General features: G+C 35.9%; 1 protein-coding gene across 1 annotated transcript; it reads left to right on the top strand.

The window, feature by feature from the left end:
• The first annotated feature begins 5,840 nt into the window (after window positions 1–5,840).
• Window positions 5,841–18,712, top strand: LOC136855523 (dnaJ homolog subfamily C member 21-like). The gene is made up of 12 exons (XM_067132638.1): window positions 5,841–6,167; window positions 8,369–8,490; window positions 10,164–10,295; window positions 11,569–11,680; window positions 12,699–12,798; window positions 13,108–13,221; window positions 13,990–14,106; window positions 14,670–14,813; window positions 15,793–15,989; window positions 16,746–16,885; window positions 17,145–17,542; window positions 18,503–18,712. Exons 2-12 carry the CDS (start codon window positions 8,394–8,396, stop codon window positions 18,644–18,646), a joined length of 1,695 nt encoding a protein of 564 aa, XP_066988739.1. The 5' UTR covers window positions 5,841–6,167; window positions 8,369–8,393; the 3' UTR covers window positions 18,647–18,712.
• Window positions 18,713–18,802: the final 90 nt, after the last annotated feature.

Genomic DNA, 18,802 nt, shown 5'->3' with positions numbered 1-18,802 from the left:
AATGACTCTGGTTTTAGCGCCTGATGGATTCCTTGCTAAAAGTTTTGGTATTCTATTTATACGAGATGGATGTATAATTCTGTTTTGAACTTTACTCTTGTGCGTGTGTGTGTGTGTGTGTGTGTGTGTGTGTGTGTGTGAGAGAGAGAGAGAGAGAGACCGTGAGAAAAAACTTGTAGATAGACTTATAGTAGGCCTATAAAAAAACACCAATAATTAAAAACCACGTGTGATGTAAACTTTATTGCTGATATATGTTTTTGTCACTGTTTTTTTTTTCCTCCGGCCAAGGTTCAAGTTCCTTCAGTGATAAGCAAATTAGAATTATAAGGACCAAGGTCATGAGAGCGAAGGTGAAGATTCTCGTAGTAGATCTTGCATGTAACTTAGTAGCTACAGATATTAAACCAAATTATATATATATATATATATATATATATATATATATATATATATATATATATATATATGTATATAGTTGTAAGTGTGTGTGTTTGTGTGTATACATAATAACGTGCACAATTACTTGAAATGTATTAAATTGAAAAGTAATACTATCCTTAAAAGTGTTTGAATAGCAAAGCCACTATGGAAACCTGAGTATAATATCCCTAAACACAATGTAAATACGTCATAAATTTAGCATAACACATTCACGCATCATAAAAAGGTCATTCATTTTAAATCCCAGAATTACTTTTTTAAAGACCAAAAGAGAACATCAAGACATCCTTAATATCCTTCAGTGTACGTAGAAAAAAAGGCAAGTTGAAGAAAATATTCAAAAAGGAGAAAAGACAAATATTTTTACTTCCATACTGGAAACCACCCTCCAGAACACATCGGTCTAGTACTCGAGTGAGCTGTAGTCTCAATCCACTAGACCCTTCCCACCCTACCTCGTCCCCAGTCCGTTCCCTGGTAAATAAATCATCCCCAAAACCGCACTAAAGAAGGAAGAGTTTGTGAGGTTGGACAGCAAGACTGAAGAAAGGAAGAGGGAATGGAGGAAAAGTAAAAGACTAAAAAAGTGGACGCAGTTAGGGGCCGGAGGGACGCCGCCAACACCGCTTAGTTACGCCTACATTGCACCGCGTGAGGTGAACTGACGACACCAACCCTCATACCCACCTACCCATCGTGGGATGTGTGTTCTTGTGGCGCAAGTGTGGAGCTGCCTTTATAAAAAGAAAAAAAAAAAAGAACCTCACTTTCTGAATGGCTTTGTGCTGGAACAGACGGAGCAAAGTGGAATCTGAGTCACGCAGGTATTAAATGACTAGTAGGTCAGGCAGCCGCCCTTTCCAGTTTGTGTACGAAAAGTCTTGTCATACTGGTATAATACTCATCATCATCATCATCATCATCATTAGCGTCATCAACACTTGCCAGACGGTATAATGAGTGGAGGGAATCCTTTTTGATCTGACTGGTCAACGGATTAATCCCAGGACTAATTGGCTTGCCGCGGACATAACAAGAGATTATTGCGAAATAATGCTTTTAAAAATGTAGCAGAATATTTTGTATTGGGAAATAATCAGGGTGCGAGTTGGATGCATTAGATTTATTCATATAAAAATGCTGTACTCTACGCTACTATTACCACACACACTTTACGAAAGCCTTCTACACTTTAGCGTGAGTGTCAGTTTCAAATCAGTTACACGTGATGTTTCATTCACAATCCTTTCTCTCAGTTAACGCTTACGCTGCATTTATTATTATTGCTATTACTGCTTCATCCGAGATATATATAAATACTGAACAGACATTGTAAGAAAACTTGCCTTAATTAGATACACACACACATTTGAAAATAATCAATTGCCAAGGACCAGTGTGCCTTTGTAGAGGTTTCTAAAGATTCCATTTTTATTTGCCCTTATCTAGGTCGTATACCACCAATAATAATTCCTTTACGCTATTATCTATTTATTCGTTATCTCGTTAATTTTTTCCAATAACTGATCTCTTCTTTCTGCTCCTATTACCTTCCGTTATTTCTTTCAAAGGAACACCATATTCTTTGGAAGCTTGAATTTAGAGCCATTGGCGCCTCTGGGCTCGTTCCATATGAATAGGGTTCATCTGAAAAATAATAAAATGAAAAGTCCTCTATTTTCACGATGATGTCTTGCAAACGATGAAAAGGCGTGCAAATAAAATTTCTTCGGAAATACTCGACCATTTGATTGACCGGTTTATCATAAAATGAGTCTAAAGCATCACATAATGATGTGCCATTGTGTCCTGAAGTTTGAAATGTATTAATTTTCGTTTTCGGTTCGTAGGAGAAATCCGCCGTGTGCAGATGACGAAAGTAGTACCAACGGATCAACTGACTTTTCAGGTCTTTCTTGACAGAAAAATAAACAAATGCTCCATGTTGCAAAAAAAATTAAATGTCCATCTCATGAGCTTTTGTCTTCTGGAGTGTGTGTTGCGCTGGGGCCGGCTGCCAAATGCACAATAATTACTCGTTCTATTTATTTTCCGTCAGATAATGACATTTCAGGATAACCGCGCGGCAATCACTACCTGCTTCCTTCCCCGTTCGGCTTAAACCTCGGTCTAGAGATCGTGGCTTAAACCGTATGTCTATATGGAATGACTACTCGATATGTTGAGTTACGTTTTAAATTATGTATCTAATAAATTCAATATAGTTTCGTGCTAGTAACTGATATCTAATTTTTATGCTTGCAGTTACGACCAGTTACTCCTTTGTATCAAGCAGACCTCTTGCTTGTTTTTTGTTCTTACTGTCAGGCTGCTATTATTCTTATTTTCTTCTTCTTATTATTTCATATCCTCGTTTCACTATTTTCTCTCCAATCTGTCGTCTGGGATATTATTATCCCCTTGGAAAAATAATAATAAACGTTGGCAAATATTATCGCTATTTGGAAAGTCGCTTCTCGGCGTGAAATAATATTTCCAAGGGCATCTTATTATCTCTCTCCAGTTCCTTAAGTATTTCCATCGATTCAGTCCCAAACAAAGTTACATTTCAGAGCCAAGTAAAAATTTCGGTCTATGCTGAACACAATTTACAAGAGGAGGAGAATAGAGATCATTTATCTACTCTTTAAAGGTCCTGCCATCAAATCTTTCTGGAAATTCCTGGCCTTTTGGCAGTTAACCTTTGATTCCTATAACTCCAGAGATGTGTGTATGTGTGTTTGTGTGTGTGTGTATGTGTGTGTATCTTAGGGTGACATGACAGTTAGCAATGTTACCAACTCATATTTACGTTAAGCCGCCTAATCGTTGGCAGTCGATAGGCTGTTAAGTAATAATATCGATAGGAATTCGCCTTGAAAATCGCCATGACTGTTAACAGTTTCGACCCGTAAGAAATTACTTTTCTGATTCAGACATTCAAAATATAAAACGGCCATTTTGTCAAGGGAATATGTCAGAAACATTTCAACTTTGAAATATATCTTTTACTGCAGTCTTCTAATTCTAATATATCTCTCGAGATCAGTAGGTTCTGAGTCAATAATTTGTTATATTCTGATCTTCAAACTGTATCAAAATGGCTAAAGCTATAGATAATTTAAGGAAATGTGTTAACACATTCGAGCAAATTGTAAAAAAATAAACAAATAAATAAAAGTGGAAAATACAATTTTGCTAAATTCTGATTCGACTAACACACAGTGATGCAGAGGTCATTGCCTTAGACTCTAAGGCTTAGAGAGATATACAGTATGCCATTGTTAAAACGCATAGACCTGTATTCATCAAGCAAGCACGCAGTCATTCTTTTCATTTTTAACTGGGGAACGGATTCATAATGACCTTTAGTTTTGTATGATGCGACCCCTTGCACGATCCAGCTGGTGAAATGGAGTTGATGTTTGGAAGCAGAAATAAATTGTTTGTATGAATTATTTTTATATGATAAGTAGTTTTCTGAAAATGATTATATGTACAGACTTTTCTGAAGTATATATATACATATATGTGTGTGTGTGGTGTGTGTGTGTGGATCACATATCACCAAAGGTGATACATGTGCTCGGTACTCCTAGATTAGGAAAAGATTTTGAAGGAAAGAGCGAGAAGAATAATTGTTCCACTGTATAAATGTAAAGGGGAATAATTGTTCCACTGTATAAAGATAAAGGTGGTAGATCTAGGTCACTGGCGCTGTTTTTAGACTATACCACTTTTTATATAAACTGACTATAGTACTATCTTAATTTAGGTCAACTGAGAATCGTAGCTTCTTCGTAATTCCTGACTTTTTAATAAATTAGATATTATCATAATTAATGTAACTTCTTTATTCGGAATCTCATTTATTCATGTTTTCAACCCAGCCTCTATAATATTTTATTTTAACTCGCGTGTATAAGAATGAAACAAAAAGGGCGGGAACTGTCGTTTGGCTTTCTCGGCTCCCACAAAGAACACGTACAGCTTTAAGCGGGTTGCACTTTACCACACTCGCTAATCCATTTCCACAACATTTTAAATGCTCTCCTCTTTTGATGCACACTTACTTTATCCGTGTAAGGACAGAAACCCCCGTTGGAAAAAAAAAACAAGAAGCAAAGTTAAAGGCCAAAATGCAGAGTTGGCAGTGAATTCCAAGCTGTGTGCCCCGCCTAGAATTGACTTAAATAGACAGTCTTTGAATAAATTGGAAGCTTTGCTAGACGCAACTACGCCTATTATTGAGCTAGCCAAGGGGAGGCCAGATATTATTTCCCATTCTACCTTCTTTTCGTACCCAAGTCACCGTAATCTGTGCAAAAAAAAAAATAAATAAATAAATGAATAAAAGAAAACGCGAAAACTTATCAAAGGAAGTTGTCAGAACAGAAATAACTTGCCTACCTAAATTGTTTTAACTGAAATATCAATGGCGACAGAATGATAAAATAATCGCGGTGGTCATTCTATCGTTTGTAAAACTCAGGCTTTTTGGATTTAGGGTTGGCAGATATTTCTGGCTACTTTACAAAATAACACACGTTGTTAAGAACTTATGACTAATGTGCAACAAATGAGGTTTTGAAAATAATGTTAAAGTGTCAGTATGAGTGTTGCATTGATTTATAACACTGCCTATATATATATATATATATATATATATATATATATATATATATATATATATATATATATATATATATATATATATATATATATGTGTGTGTGTGTAGGTGTATAATTATATATATATATATATATATATATATACATATATACATATATATATATGTGTGTGTGTGTGTGTGTGTGTATGTATATAAGAAATGTGTTGCTGCAAATCAATGCAATTGCCTATATTGACACCTTTACATTAATTTTCAAAACCTCGTTTGGTCATCTTTGATATATATATATATATATATATATATATATATATATATATATATATATATATGTGTGTGTGTGTGTGTGTGTGTGTGTGTGTGAGTGTACTTATGTATGTATACTGTATATATTTGTGTGAACTTATTTGAACTATGATATAGAGAGGAATAAAGATATGGTCTAAGATTATTACACACATTATTTAGATTAAAATGATTTTGATTAAACCAACAAACAAATTAGAAATATATCATATAAATCGTGCCAGATTAAGATGCTTCCGAGGAAAGAAAGGAAGGAGGCGAGGACGTACAGCACAGTACGCTACAGTACAACAGAAAAAAGCTAAAAAAAAAAAGGAGTGATAAACCTGGAGAATCACCGCGGGGAAGAACGTCCGTCCTGCACGCATGGCTAAAAAATACGTTCTCATGTTAAACATGACAGCATAATCCCCTTCAACCTGGTAGAAGTGCTGCTTCAAAATCAAATGCCAAAGGTGAGAGAAGGAGCAGAGGAGGAGGAGGAGGAGGAGGAGAGAGGAGAGAGAGCTAGAGCCAGAGGAGAGACCGAACCTCCATGATGTCGAGGGAAGAAGAAGAAGAGGAGGAGACTTGCCCAGTGTAAACAACTCATGGTGGTGGTCTCGGCAGCCCCTCGATGTGAACGTACGCAACCCGACGGGAGGAACCACAGCTGTTCTCCTCCTGCAACGTGATGCAACGGCTCCCGTCGCCCGTTTAACCTGAAAACTGCCCAAACTTGTTGCGCGGGTCGTCTTTTGGGGGTGTACCTGGGCCACTGGATCGCCCCGTCTGCGTTTACGTGAGGTGAGTGCCTCGTGGAGCTTGGGATTTTTGGCAAGAGGGGGGGGTCATGTTTTGACGTGGGGCCGAGGCGGGGATGTCACTTGACGTAATTAGGGGGCGTGGGGTGGGCTAAACTGATTTTAGGACAGGTGAAGGGTATTTTTTTTTTATTTCGTGCCCATATATCTTACATATATGGGTAAAGGTAATGATATCGAGATGGGTATGGAGCCCTAGGAATGTGGGTATTAGGGTAGCGTATTTGGTATGGAACTCTAGGGATGTGGGTAGTAGGGTAGGGTATTTAGGCTGGGCTATGTTTGGTTTTGGTTACAGTTTTAAATAGTCGAAGATATGACCAATGGCTAGCCTGAATAACTACAGGCCAGTCGCCCGACCTCGAAAGCTAACTTTGGCCCCTCCCCTCCTATCAGCGGAGGCTCAAAATTCTTATAGGCCTATGGATAAGAATTCTAAAACATTTAGGTTGTACCAACAATAATGTCAAATAAACCTAAATTATAACACAGGCCTAGTCAGAAAAATACATTAATTCTAATTTTAGTGGACATATAGAAAGGGACGTATATAATGCAGTATGGGTGAGATCATTTGAGAAGTTTATCCAAAGATTTAGGAAATATATCAAAGTAATTTGGGAAATTATGTATCCTGATAATTTGAGAAATTTACACAGATAATGTGAGAAATTTACCCAGATCATTTTCAGAAATTTACCCAGACAATTTTCAGAAATTTACCCAGACAACCTCAGAAAATTACTCCAAGAATTTTCAATGTGAGATAATGAAATTTTACCCAGATTTATGCTTGGAGAAAATTCTACCCCAGATTGGAGAAATTTATCAGATCATTTTGAGAGAATTTACCCAGATCAGTTGAGAAATTTACTTAGATATTTTTCAGAAATTTACCAAGATAATTTAGGAAATTTACTTTCTTTTGTGTATGTTGTTATGTTGATCCCCTAGGGATTGGTACTGCACACGGCACCTTGCAGAGTTTTTCTGTAAAATTATCAAAAAAATATATAAGGTACATAAAATTGTTTTGTATAGGCTATAAACAAGGGTAGGCTATCATACAGTTACTAGTAGGCCTACCCATCTATCTACCACATCAAAGTGTAATTTGGCCGATCCACATAATACAGTGACTCTGGATCTAAGTTAGCCTAACCTAGATTCTCAGGGACTTCATTGTCTGAAAATCACTCAGTAAAAGTGCAGAAGAGGGTGATTTTGCAGAAGAGCTCCACACAGAGATATAATTGGGTATAAATATTTTCAACAACAATATAAAAAAGGGTGTATGTAATGCAGTACAGGTGAGATAGTTTGAGATTTACTGTCTTTTGTTTATGCTTTTACGATCATCTCCAGTGGCTGGTGCTAAACACGGCACCGTGTGGAGCTTTTTGTACAGTTACTCAGAAGAGTTGCATCCATTATATCTGCAGGTTCAGCCAAATTCACAAAATAAGCATGGCAGTTGTAGAGGCCACAGTTTCTTCATGTTGAGCAAATCTAGAAACTTGAAAAGTTAACCAAGTTTGGGAGGCTAACTGGCATTTACTGGTTAGGCTAAGGCTATTGCAAGCTTGCAGCAGTTGGTATTGTTAGGTTTGGTTATATTGCCTGCCTTATTAGGCTAAGCTAGGGGTAACCATCAAAACTTGGGCTCAGCCGGGCCTGCCAAGCGGACAAGCTCTCTTGCAGTTTTAGGCTTGAAACCTCTCGATTTATGGGAGACGTAGCTGGGTAGAGTACAGCAAAAGCTTCTTTTAGAGGATGTGCTCCCGTGGTATTGTGCATTGAGTCCCATATTGCTTTCCAAAACAGATTAAGATTTTCATAAAACTGGGATTGTTCAATTTTAGACATGTTATTTTAAGTTGATATCTGCTGCTATTTATATTTTTACTTTTAAATGATTTTTAGCTGTCATGTATTTTCAGTGCATAGAAGTATGTGTGCATGAGTTGCACAAACTTTTACGTGTTGGTATATCTGTGTGTGTAAGTGTGTTTTACTTATTTTTATTCTTTTAAAGCATTCATGTAATATATCGTTCCCATTATTAAGATTTATGACCGTGCTGAATGCCCTTTCCATTCCCAGCACTGCGCCATATGCCCCAAGTACCATATTTATTCATTGTTTGAATTGCATCAATGTACATTACTGAATTACTCATTTCAGATAAGTTTGCTGTCACATCAGTAAAATGCGGTGCCACTACGAAGTCCTGGGCGTTAAACAAAATGCCACTAATGAAGAGCTCAAGAAGGCATATCGGAAGATGGCCTTACAATGGCATCCAGGTGAGAAGTTACACTGTTTGGTACACTACTTTTGTATGTAGTTTGTTTCAACAGAAATGCAAACCATTGCTTTTACAAAGGAGCATTTCTCAGTGTGAGTTGGAAGTGGTTGTTTAAGCTGTTGGTAGGTGAGTAAGTGTGGGGGGACCCTTAGTCAACAGTCTTAATTAAGCACTTTTCTTCTGTAGTGAGGATGTGTGTGTGCTCTTAACCTGACTCATAGTTCCAGCTACTGTTTCTGTATTGAATGTATGGTGCTTGTTTCACACACAAATACAAATCGTAACCTTTATGTAGAAGTATTCCTCAGGGCCAACTGGAAATGTTAATTGAAATTGGTCACAAAGTGGTTAATTTGGAGTAGGTGGGTAAGGGATCAGGGGCTGAGGGGAAACCTCTCTGACCTACCATAAGCCCATACTTTTCTTTGGCCGTGGTCGAGATAAGAGGTTTGCTGTACTCTGAATGATTATCAGGTTAGAATTTCCTGTATCTTTTTCATTGTATGTATAGCGTTCTGTGTTTTTGTTCAACACAGATTGGAATGAGAAAAGTAAATAACAAAAGGTGTGAAGGACATAAGCAAGCGTTTAGCTGCTTTATGTCCTTGGTGTTTATGTAACCAGTTTTGTTGTTTTGTAGGGATAGGTCCTGCAAGGATGGTGCTAGCTGGTCTTCTTCAGTGGAGAGGTTGGGCTGCATCAGAAGAAAACTTCAAGATTTTGGATGGTTACTATACTATGCCTTTGATACTGTTGCATTGTTTTGGCTCCTTCTTCCTGGATTGTCCTCTTCTTTTCCCTACCTTCTGCACATTCTCCTCTGGGTAATTTTAATGAGAATTCTGCAATAAAGTTGTATTGCTTTGATTCAGGAATATTTGAAAACTTAAGCAAATAGGATTTATAGAACTGAGTAGAACTTATAGAATCCACAGTAATAAGAACATTATAGCACAGGTGTATAAAATAAGGCCCATAGAACCTTATTTTACTTGGAATTTGTCCATAAATACACCACTTCACAAAGCAGAATATCTTACCCAAAATTGTCATGAAACACACAATACATTTTTTGTTCAAAACTCATCGTGCTCACAAGGTACAGCACATACATATACACATGGTGACATTATTACATAGTTGCTCATGTGTGGTGTTGCATCATTCATCTAGAGCATTTATTCTTTGTATATGCAACTGAATATGTATTAAAATGGTATGTAACAAAAAACTACTATCACAGTAAAACAGAGGTTAATGAAAATCCATCTGTATGTTAGGCCAAGGCTCCACACTTGTCACCCCTTCCTAGTTTCCATTTTCACCAATTTTTGCAACTGCCGGGACTAAGAACTTCTTTGGCTACCTAACAGTCAGTGATGCCATAGGTACACAAAACAGTCTTACTATTATACAGAATTATAGGTGGAAAGAATATAAGGGAAAAATGCACATTGTGACCACTCATAATATGGACAATGGTTGTCACTGTAATCCAAATGGAATCTGTAACAATCCCAGCTGCACTGCTAGACACGGAGCACATCACATTGTTTGAAAGTTCATAAGCCCCCTGAAGTCTAGGCATGTAAGAGAATTTAGTTTGTGGTGATGACCATTTTTGGTTTTCTATTTATTTGTATATAATAACTGTTTCATCTTTTTCGCCAGATAAAAATCTTGACCAGTTAGAAGAGGCAAAGAAGCAGTTCCAACTCGTTCAGGCTGCGTATGAGACGCTGAGTGACCCTCAAGAACGAGCATTTTATGACCGTAACAGAGACAGTTTTCTAAGAGAAAGAGGTAAGATATTAATTATACTCTTAGACATAGCTTTCACTTTCACTTTGACGAATAGTTTTGTATTTTGTGTCATTTTACTATTTTCCTAGTCAAGTTACGAATATTTTTCTACTAATATATGTGCATCATAGTTTTATTAGTGAAGCAAACATTTTATTATCATCATTATTGTAATTTGGAAGAAGACCCTCTTCAAGGGTGGTTATAGAAAACAGTTGATGTTTTAACAGCATTCAGCATATACAGCTCTATTTTGCTTACTGTATTCTCATCAGTGTGGTCCCAATTGTATTGTTCTTAGCTCTAATTTTCATCCATGAAATATGATAAAGAAAGATGGGAATAGAATAGTGGGAAAGGAATATTGCAGTGATGATAGGCAAAAGAAAAGACAATATACTATTACACAGCAGAGATGTGAGCACTTTTGAAGAAAAAGATGGCGAAAGACAAATATTCTTGGTTGGAGTTTATTTGAAGACCATATGAAAAGTGAAGAAGTTGCTGGGAGATGTGGTCTCCTGAGGCTGAAAAACGTCCTCGAGATCCCAAAGATCGTGGTGGTTGTGCTGATGAGGTTTTTAGTGAAGCAGTTTTTCAGATCATTAGTCCGTTTGAAAATACTGGGATGGAGTGTAGAAGGAAGTTCAGGAAATCATAGGAAAGTGGTGTAGATAAAGATTACAGTTGGTGACAGCTCATGTAGAGAATGCACAAGACAGAAGTGGAGAGGGCCTATTTTACGTCTGACCCAATAAAGGGAAACAGACATATAATAGCAGTTATGGTAATGGTGATGGTCTCTTCCCACAAGCTGCCCGATATCTTTAACTTTGATCTGTGCGGTATGCAATTAATAAAAGAAAGTAATTTTTATGTAGCATTATTTATCACAAATACCTGTCCCCCCCCATTATTACTGGTTTTATAAGAAGTGGCTATGATTTTTGTATGTTCAGGTGATGTTCTCAAGATAGTTTGATCTGTGGTTCGCAACTTGTGTGTTAGGAAAGAAACAATGGGGCCCTCATGTAGAGAAATATAACTTGTCCTTTTTGTTTTGCAACCGTATTAAGATCAATAGACCCTAAGGAATGCACTGTAAATTAAGATATATATATATATATATATATATATATATATATATATATATATATATATATATATATATATATATATATATATATATATATATATATATATATATATATATATATATATATATATAAATATATTATATATTTTTAATGTAATATTCTTGGGTTTTTTGCAGGGACTGATGGATCTGGTAAAGGTTCACAGAACATTGATCTTTATGAGTACTTTTCATCTCAATGTTACTCTGGTTTTAATGATTCAGAGAAAGGATTTTACACTGTTTATAGGTAAGTTTTATGTTTTCTTTTTTTTGGGGTCTGTTACCATGTCAGATGTCAGTCAAATAGGACAGAATTCTTTGAAAAAGTATAACTCTGTTTTCGGTTAGGTATTCTGCTTTCAATGAATTTTGTTTTAAAGAATTCATTGCAGATTGATTGTCCATATCATGACGGGTTGGTAGTGACTGTAGCCTGTACGTTAGTGACTGAAAACATTTAATGTAGTTAATTTAGGTACTTAATGAGTGCATACTTAATTAAGTATATGAGTGAATGACATTTTATGGAACAATAGTATTTGAAAAACTGTCTCAGTTTGAGACTGGCCCTCAACTACCCTTCCTCTCTGGCAACAAGATTTTTAATGCATGTTACCAAATGTCTTTTTTACCAAATGGTTGTCCTTTTTTATTCCTGGAAAATAACTAATTTTAATTAATTTATTCTGCCTTAATGAGGAGTTCAGGGAGGTAACATTTTATCTTCATTTTCAGTTTACTCAGCTGTCAAGTTTTGTGATGAATTTTTTTGGATAGGATTTTTTGTAATGTTAATGTTTTATGACCAGACCTTTAGGGTGGTCTGGTTAAACTAAAACAAATGTAGATAGTTATGGTTCTTTCAAAATCATGCATAGTGAAAGAGATTTGTGAAAATTATAAGCCACTTAGAAGGAAAAAACCGTGAATATCATTAATGGAATGGTCTTTGCAGTTACGATGTTTGTCATCACCAGTTAAACATAAGAGGGGTCACTGATATGGGAAGTAATTTTAATGTATCATGCATATAACAGATATGATTAATTTCATGTAAGAATGATTGATTTTATCTAATAATGAGTTTGAATAGGGAGAAACTAAATTTAAATACTATGTATTACAGTACTTTTTTTTTCTACGAAAGCTTTTGCTCCCGTAGCCTTGTAAGGACCATTGCTAAAAATGTTTAGAAAGTTAACTTAGTTGGCTGGTTAAACTAATGAATCAGATGACGGGTAATAATGATAATGAAAAATTTACAGACAGCTGTTTGAGAGAATTGCAGTTAATGATTTGAAGTATATGGACGAAGAAGATGACATCATAATTCCAAGCTTTGGACACAGTGACATGGATTTAGAGGTATGTGGGGAAAAAAAAGTCTGGACATATTAGTCTTAATTGTTTCAGACTTGAATCTTAGTTGTTACTGAGATATTGATTCCTTACAATAATTATTAGGTTTATCATTTTTTACTTTTCATTTTATTGTTTAAGCCAATTCCTATAGGTGGTGAATATTTTCAGTTTGAAGCTTTTAGGAATAAAGCATAAAACTTTTATAATCTGAAAGAAGAAAGAATTATTACTGCATGAACCTATTCCGGTAATTCATTTACTTTGTGCCATCTTTTTAAAGATGTAAAACATTATTTTGTATCTTCAAAACAGGAGGTTGCTCGGTTTTACACTTACTGGTCAGGGTATTGTACTTCGATGGCATTTGAGTGGGCTGATGAATTTGACATAAGAGAAGCCCATCAAATGGGACGTTGGGTGGAGAAGGTGAGTCCAACGAAAATATTTTCGAAGTTAAAAGGTTCCTGAGTTACATCCAGTATACAACATGAATGCATAATTATTCACAAAAAGAGACATTCTTTAAATGTTTACATTTTCTGTACGTTGTTTAACATGTTTGTTTTGGTTGCTTGAAGGTTTTGTCCTTTACTACAGTATAATTTACTTTATTTGTTGGTATATAAGGCACACTTTTCCAAAGAAAGGTCAAGGTAAATCCACGTGCATCTTATATGGTAAAGGTCAGTGTCATGGTTACCCTATGGGCCACGAGCAACTGGTTTGAGTAATGCGGTGCCTGTAAACTGAACTTCAAACCCCTCCCCTACAAAACTGGTTCCCAGAGTATTAGTAACTACTGTACAGTTATAATTAACTTTTATCCCAGTCATCAGTACATACCAGTAGTTTTATTCACACAGAATATGGTGAAAATGTTGAGTAATGAATTCCACTAACAGTTGTACACAAATTAGTGTTATGGTCCCCTGTACAAGAGGGAATTTTAAATTTCCCCAAATACCCATTGTTTGTAGATGAAATACAATAAAGTCAGGATCATAACTACAGCAGCTCAGAATCATAGTTAAATATTGTCAAACAAGATAATGTATTTATTTTGTACTTTGTTTAGTTGCATTAAATTTTTTTTGTTTACACAATTCTCATGGATGATAATTAAAAAAGTTTTCCTCTTAATACTGAGACCCTTCAACTTAGCCACCATCTTTAACACATATTCCAAATTTTCAGAAAATTGAAAAGGAGAACAACAAAGCCCGTCAGAAAGCACGCAAGCAGTTTAATGAAGAAGTTAGGGCTTTGGTGGCTTTCGTTCGCAAGAGGGACAAGCGCTGGCTGGAGCGTAAGGTACAGAAATTACAGTTTTGAATTTTGTATTAAAACAGTTGTTTGAGTTTTTAAATAACAGAAATGACCGTGGTAACATTAAGTTTTCACGGTAATGACTGTTCATCAACTTTTCCTATTTTCAGTACACGTTTTCAGATACAGGCAGTCCCCGGTTTACGACGGGGGTTCCGTTTTTCCGCCGTGTCGTAAACCGAAAATCATCGTAAACCGAAAAATCGTCGAAAACCGTAAAAAATCCTAAGAAAACCATAGTTTTAATGCTTTGGGTGTATTGAAAATGATGTAAGCTGCATTTTTATTGAGATTTTTATAGAAAAAACTCCAAATTTTGATTATTCTGCCGTTTTGAAGCAATATTTCGTCTGTTGGATCGGCGTACGACACGTCGTAACCCCGGAACATGTGTCGTAAACCGGGAGATAATTTCTGATGAATATATTTGAGAGGCGTCATAACCTCGGAACGTCGTAAGCTGGACCCGTCGTAAAGCAGGGACTGCCAGTAATATTAATTTTTTCTTAATCTTAATATGAATCTGATAGCTTGGCATCTACATACAGAAACTGCAAGCTGCCAAAGCCGAGGAAAAAGCCAAGCGGCAAAAGGAAGCTCAGGAAAGAGAGAGAGAAGAAAGAAACAGACAGATGGAAGAGAGTATCCAACAAGAGAGGGAAAACATGGCTGCGTATGAAGAACAATTAAGGGTATGTTGTATCATTTTTGTGCGAAGACCAAGTGGTTTGGAAACGTAGCATGTTGATTTAGTCGAGGCCTTCAGGAAGACGGAAAATGGGGGGAAATAATAAAGTTAAGGCCTTAAAGAGCTTTTGATTCATCTCAAAGGTGAAACAGTTGTGGGAAACGGTAGGTAGCAGTGCCATACTGACATTTCGAGGAACACATCTATTATAATAGTAACTTTACTGTTAAGGCATTATTTTTTAATGTTATCAGAAAGCTCACAGCATTTTAACTTTTAATGTTTTAGAATTTTTTATACACCCTACAAAGTCTGTGGACAAACATACAGTCAAGAGCAGATATCAGTACAGTATACACTGTTGTGGCCTGAATTTATCACTGCTTCATTACAACTCAAAACGTTTGCTGCATCCCACAAACAATTTCAGTTCATTTAATGACTGTATGAGCATGGATCCAGCCTAGTACAGTATTGGAACTTCTAAATATATGTTATTGAAATTAGTTGCATATAACTATATAAAATAGTTTACTATTGGTTCTATATAAACCATTTCTTTCTAAGGGTTTTGGAGTCTCATTCAACTTCTTGGGTAGAAATTTTAAGCCAAATGAATTTGATTATCATCTTGTATAGTGTTTGATGGTCAAATAATGGTTGAGTCACATCTTAATGCATGTGTTGAATTAAGCTAGTGAAAAACAGCCTCAGCTTATGAGGCAATATTATCGAGAATGAAGAATTAACTTGTCTTATTACGTGATTAATCAGACAAGTTCAGATAATTCCAGTAATATTTAGCAAAAACTAATAAATGTTAGAGGTTATGTTTCCAGACTTCACAAAACTGTGGTATACAGTATGGGTATTAAATTTCAGAATTCAGGGCAAGATTTCTTGGATATTGACAATTTAGATAAATATACAGTATTGTGTTTTTAATAGTATGCTTGAATAATCAGGCGAACATTATTTAACAGGAAATGGAAGCCCGGTTTGCAAAGGAATGGGGAATAACTGAAAGTGAAGAAAGTGATTATGAGGATGAAGAGGGCCTGGTCAGTCAGGACGCTGGTGATGGAGTGGCCGAACTTGGTGATGACGAAGACATTGCGGACTACCTTATTGACAATCTCTATTGTGTTGCTTGTAATAAAACTTTCAAGACTGACAGAGCGTAAGTATGCTCGACAGGTTTTATGTGCGAGTTGCATAGTGTGGTAATTTTGAGAAGCTTTGTTCACTTTCATGTGTTTTACATAGTACCTCTTGTCCTTTATTTCATGGGATACAGATTTAGAGGTGTGCAACATGTTTCCTTGTCATGTAGATAGAAAGATCATAGTATTGATTATAAGTTTTGGGTTTAGTTTGCATACATAAATTTCTGTTTCAGCTCAGAGGATTCGGGAGAATAAAGCAAAGATTTTCATTTGTGTGATGTGTTTGAATTTCATTTATGTGTTGTACATGGTTCGCATGTAACATGAGTGTGGGTTGTAAGATAACTTAGCTTAAACCAATTGGACGGTCTGTTTTATTCCTCTACTGGTATTTTTAAGGTATGTGCCTTTCATGCATTTGGTTTGATTCTTAATTATAAAATAGTTCTGGTTTGACATTGATTATTATATAAAATTTCAGATGTTTATTTCAGACATGAGATTTTGAGTTTTGTACACATTAATAAATTATTTTAGCTATAATTTGCAAATAAATTCCATTTAACATGGTCTCAACAAAACCAGGATATAAAGTAAAATCATGTATGTACACAATTAAATGATTTTCATGATATTTTTCAAGGAGCTTGCACCAAAAAGAGTTACTTCAAATGAATTATGGTTCCCAGCATGCTGGGAATTCATGTGCTAGGCAGTGCTTTTATTCAGTTTTGACATGTTAATTTAATTTTCTTTATCATTTCTCATAGGATGGAAAACCATGAGCGATCAAGAAAGCACCGTGAAAACGTTGATGCACTGAAGGTGACAATGCTGACAGAAGAGAAGCAACTGGAAGAGGAACAACCCATAGAAAACACTTCACGTCTTGCCGATAGTGGATCAGCTGGTCAGTTATGCCATCAGATAACGAAAGTTTTCAGTTATTCTAGATGTCATACCCGTGTATTCTAAATATTTTGGTCCATATACTTTTCCTTGAGTGTTGGTTTCTATTTTTGTTATATTAATTTATTCTACTTCAGCTCATCTTGAATTGAAAATTCATTGTAGAAGTACTTTACATGTAAAAAATTTTATACAGTTACATTCCCTAACATTTATATTTATTCTCTATACGTAACTAAATATAGTATATATTTTTCCAGATGATGAGACCACAACAGCATCCATGCCAAAATCAAGGAAGAAAAAGAAGAAGAAGAAACAGAGTTCGACAGAGGACGTCACTCCCCCGCTTACATCGACTAGCAAAGGGGGCGGAAAATCTAAGAAAAAGAAGAGACAACAGTTAATCTTGGAAGACAGCTCAGATTCGACCCCCGACACAGAAAAGTTAGACTGCAGCGATAGGACCACAATAAACGGCCACGAAAACTCGGAGGACAGCAGCCAGAATAAAGACGTAGACAAAGAATCCAGAGATGAAGTGAAAGAGCAGAGTGATCAAGAAGTGTCCTCAAAACCAAAGAAGGGGAAGAAAGCAAAAGAAGAAAGAAGAAGAGCTAGAGAAGCGAATGCAGCTTCTAAACCACCAGAAACTATTGTAAGTTTGTATTTTTTTTTTTATACATACTCCTTGTATTTCCTTACAAAATATTGACTGTCGTTGTGATTTGTATTTCAGATTTTCTTTTTACTAATACCGTTTTGAAAGTGTACTTGACATTTTTTATATTATTTTGCTTGCTAAATTTAAATCACTTCAAGGGCTTCATGCTGATTTTGCTATTGTGAATGGCTAACTTCAAGTTTGAGACAGCCACATAGATTTCAGTCCCTCTTACTGCAGTATACCATCAGAACCACGTATAGATAGGTTACTACCCAGATGTTCAGTGAAAATGCTGTGAAACATGTTTATCCATTTTTTTAGCATTCTGTTCTGAACTGTGGAAACACCTGAGTATTTTTGACAGACCAATATTAGCCTTCATTTGCATTCACAAATGTCACAAGACTATAGTCATTTGTCTACTAGACAAGAAAAATGACAAATTATGCATACAGTACTCCACACAGAAACTCAGGTAAGAATGAACACCCTTCAATTGTTTATATGTTTGTCTAGTCCAGGTAGGAGACTGAGATTAAGGACCTGAGACGTAGGAATTAAACAATTCATAGGTTTGTGTGAGAAAACTGGGTTTGTAGTATAAAGACCTATTACTCACAGTAGACCACCCTTTGATTTTTAAGGTTTGGTCTGACGACCTGGCACCGAGTTTCCCCAAACATCTTGTCTTAAACCCTTTCAACCTCCTAACCCTTTTTTCTTGTTGCTAACAGGTCAGAAAATGCCACATCACACCTACCTGTCTGCTGCCATTTTGTAATTTTTCACGGATTCAGTGCCTGGGACAACCCATTAACTGAGAGATTTGGCTGTTGAGAGTTACATCTGCTTAATGTTGTTTTATAAAGTGCCTTTATATTTTCACGAGATTGTGTTGGTATAGTCATAAATTCCTAAAGATTTTATTCAGCTTATTCTTTATCTTTTCAGGAGCTACGTTGTACTGTTTGTGGGGCTGAATTCCCTTCAAAGAACAAACTCTTCGCTCATATAAAGGCAGAAGGACATGCAGCCTTAAAAACTACTGTTGGCAATTCTCAATCTGGGAAGAAAAGCAAAGTGCGTGCTAAATAAGTAAGTATATATATATATTGAAATATATAAATGTTTTACTAATTTAAATAAAACTTTGTTGTGAAATTAGTTTTTGCTTCACCCTTGTTTAGACGAAATTGTTGATGATACACTGAAAGCTGTGTGAATCTCTTATTTACATTTAAAAATCTTAGA

Source organism: Macrobrachium rosenbergii, chromosome 31 (genome assembly GCF_040412425.1).
Source record: "Macrobrachium rosenbergii isolate ZJJX-2024 chromosome 31, ASM4041242v1, whole genome shotgun sequence".
Classification (NCBI taxonomy): Eukaryota; Metazoa; Arthropoda; class Malacostraca; order Decapoda; family Palaemonidae; genus Macrobrachium; species Macrobrachium rosenbergii.
This window is presented reverse-complemented; position numbering and strand designations above follow the sequence as displayed.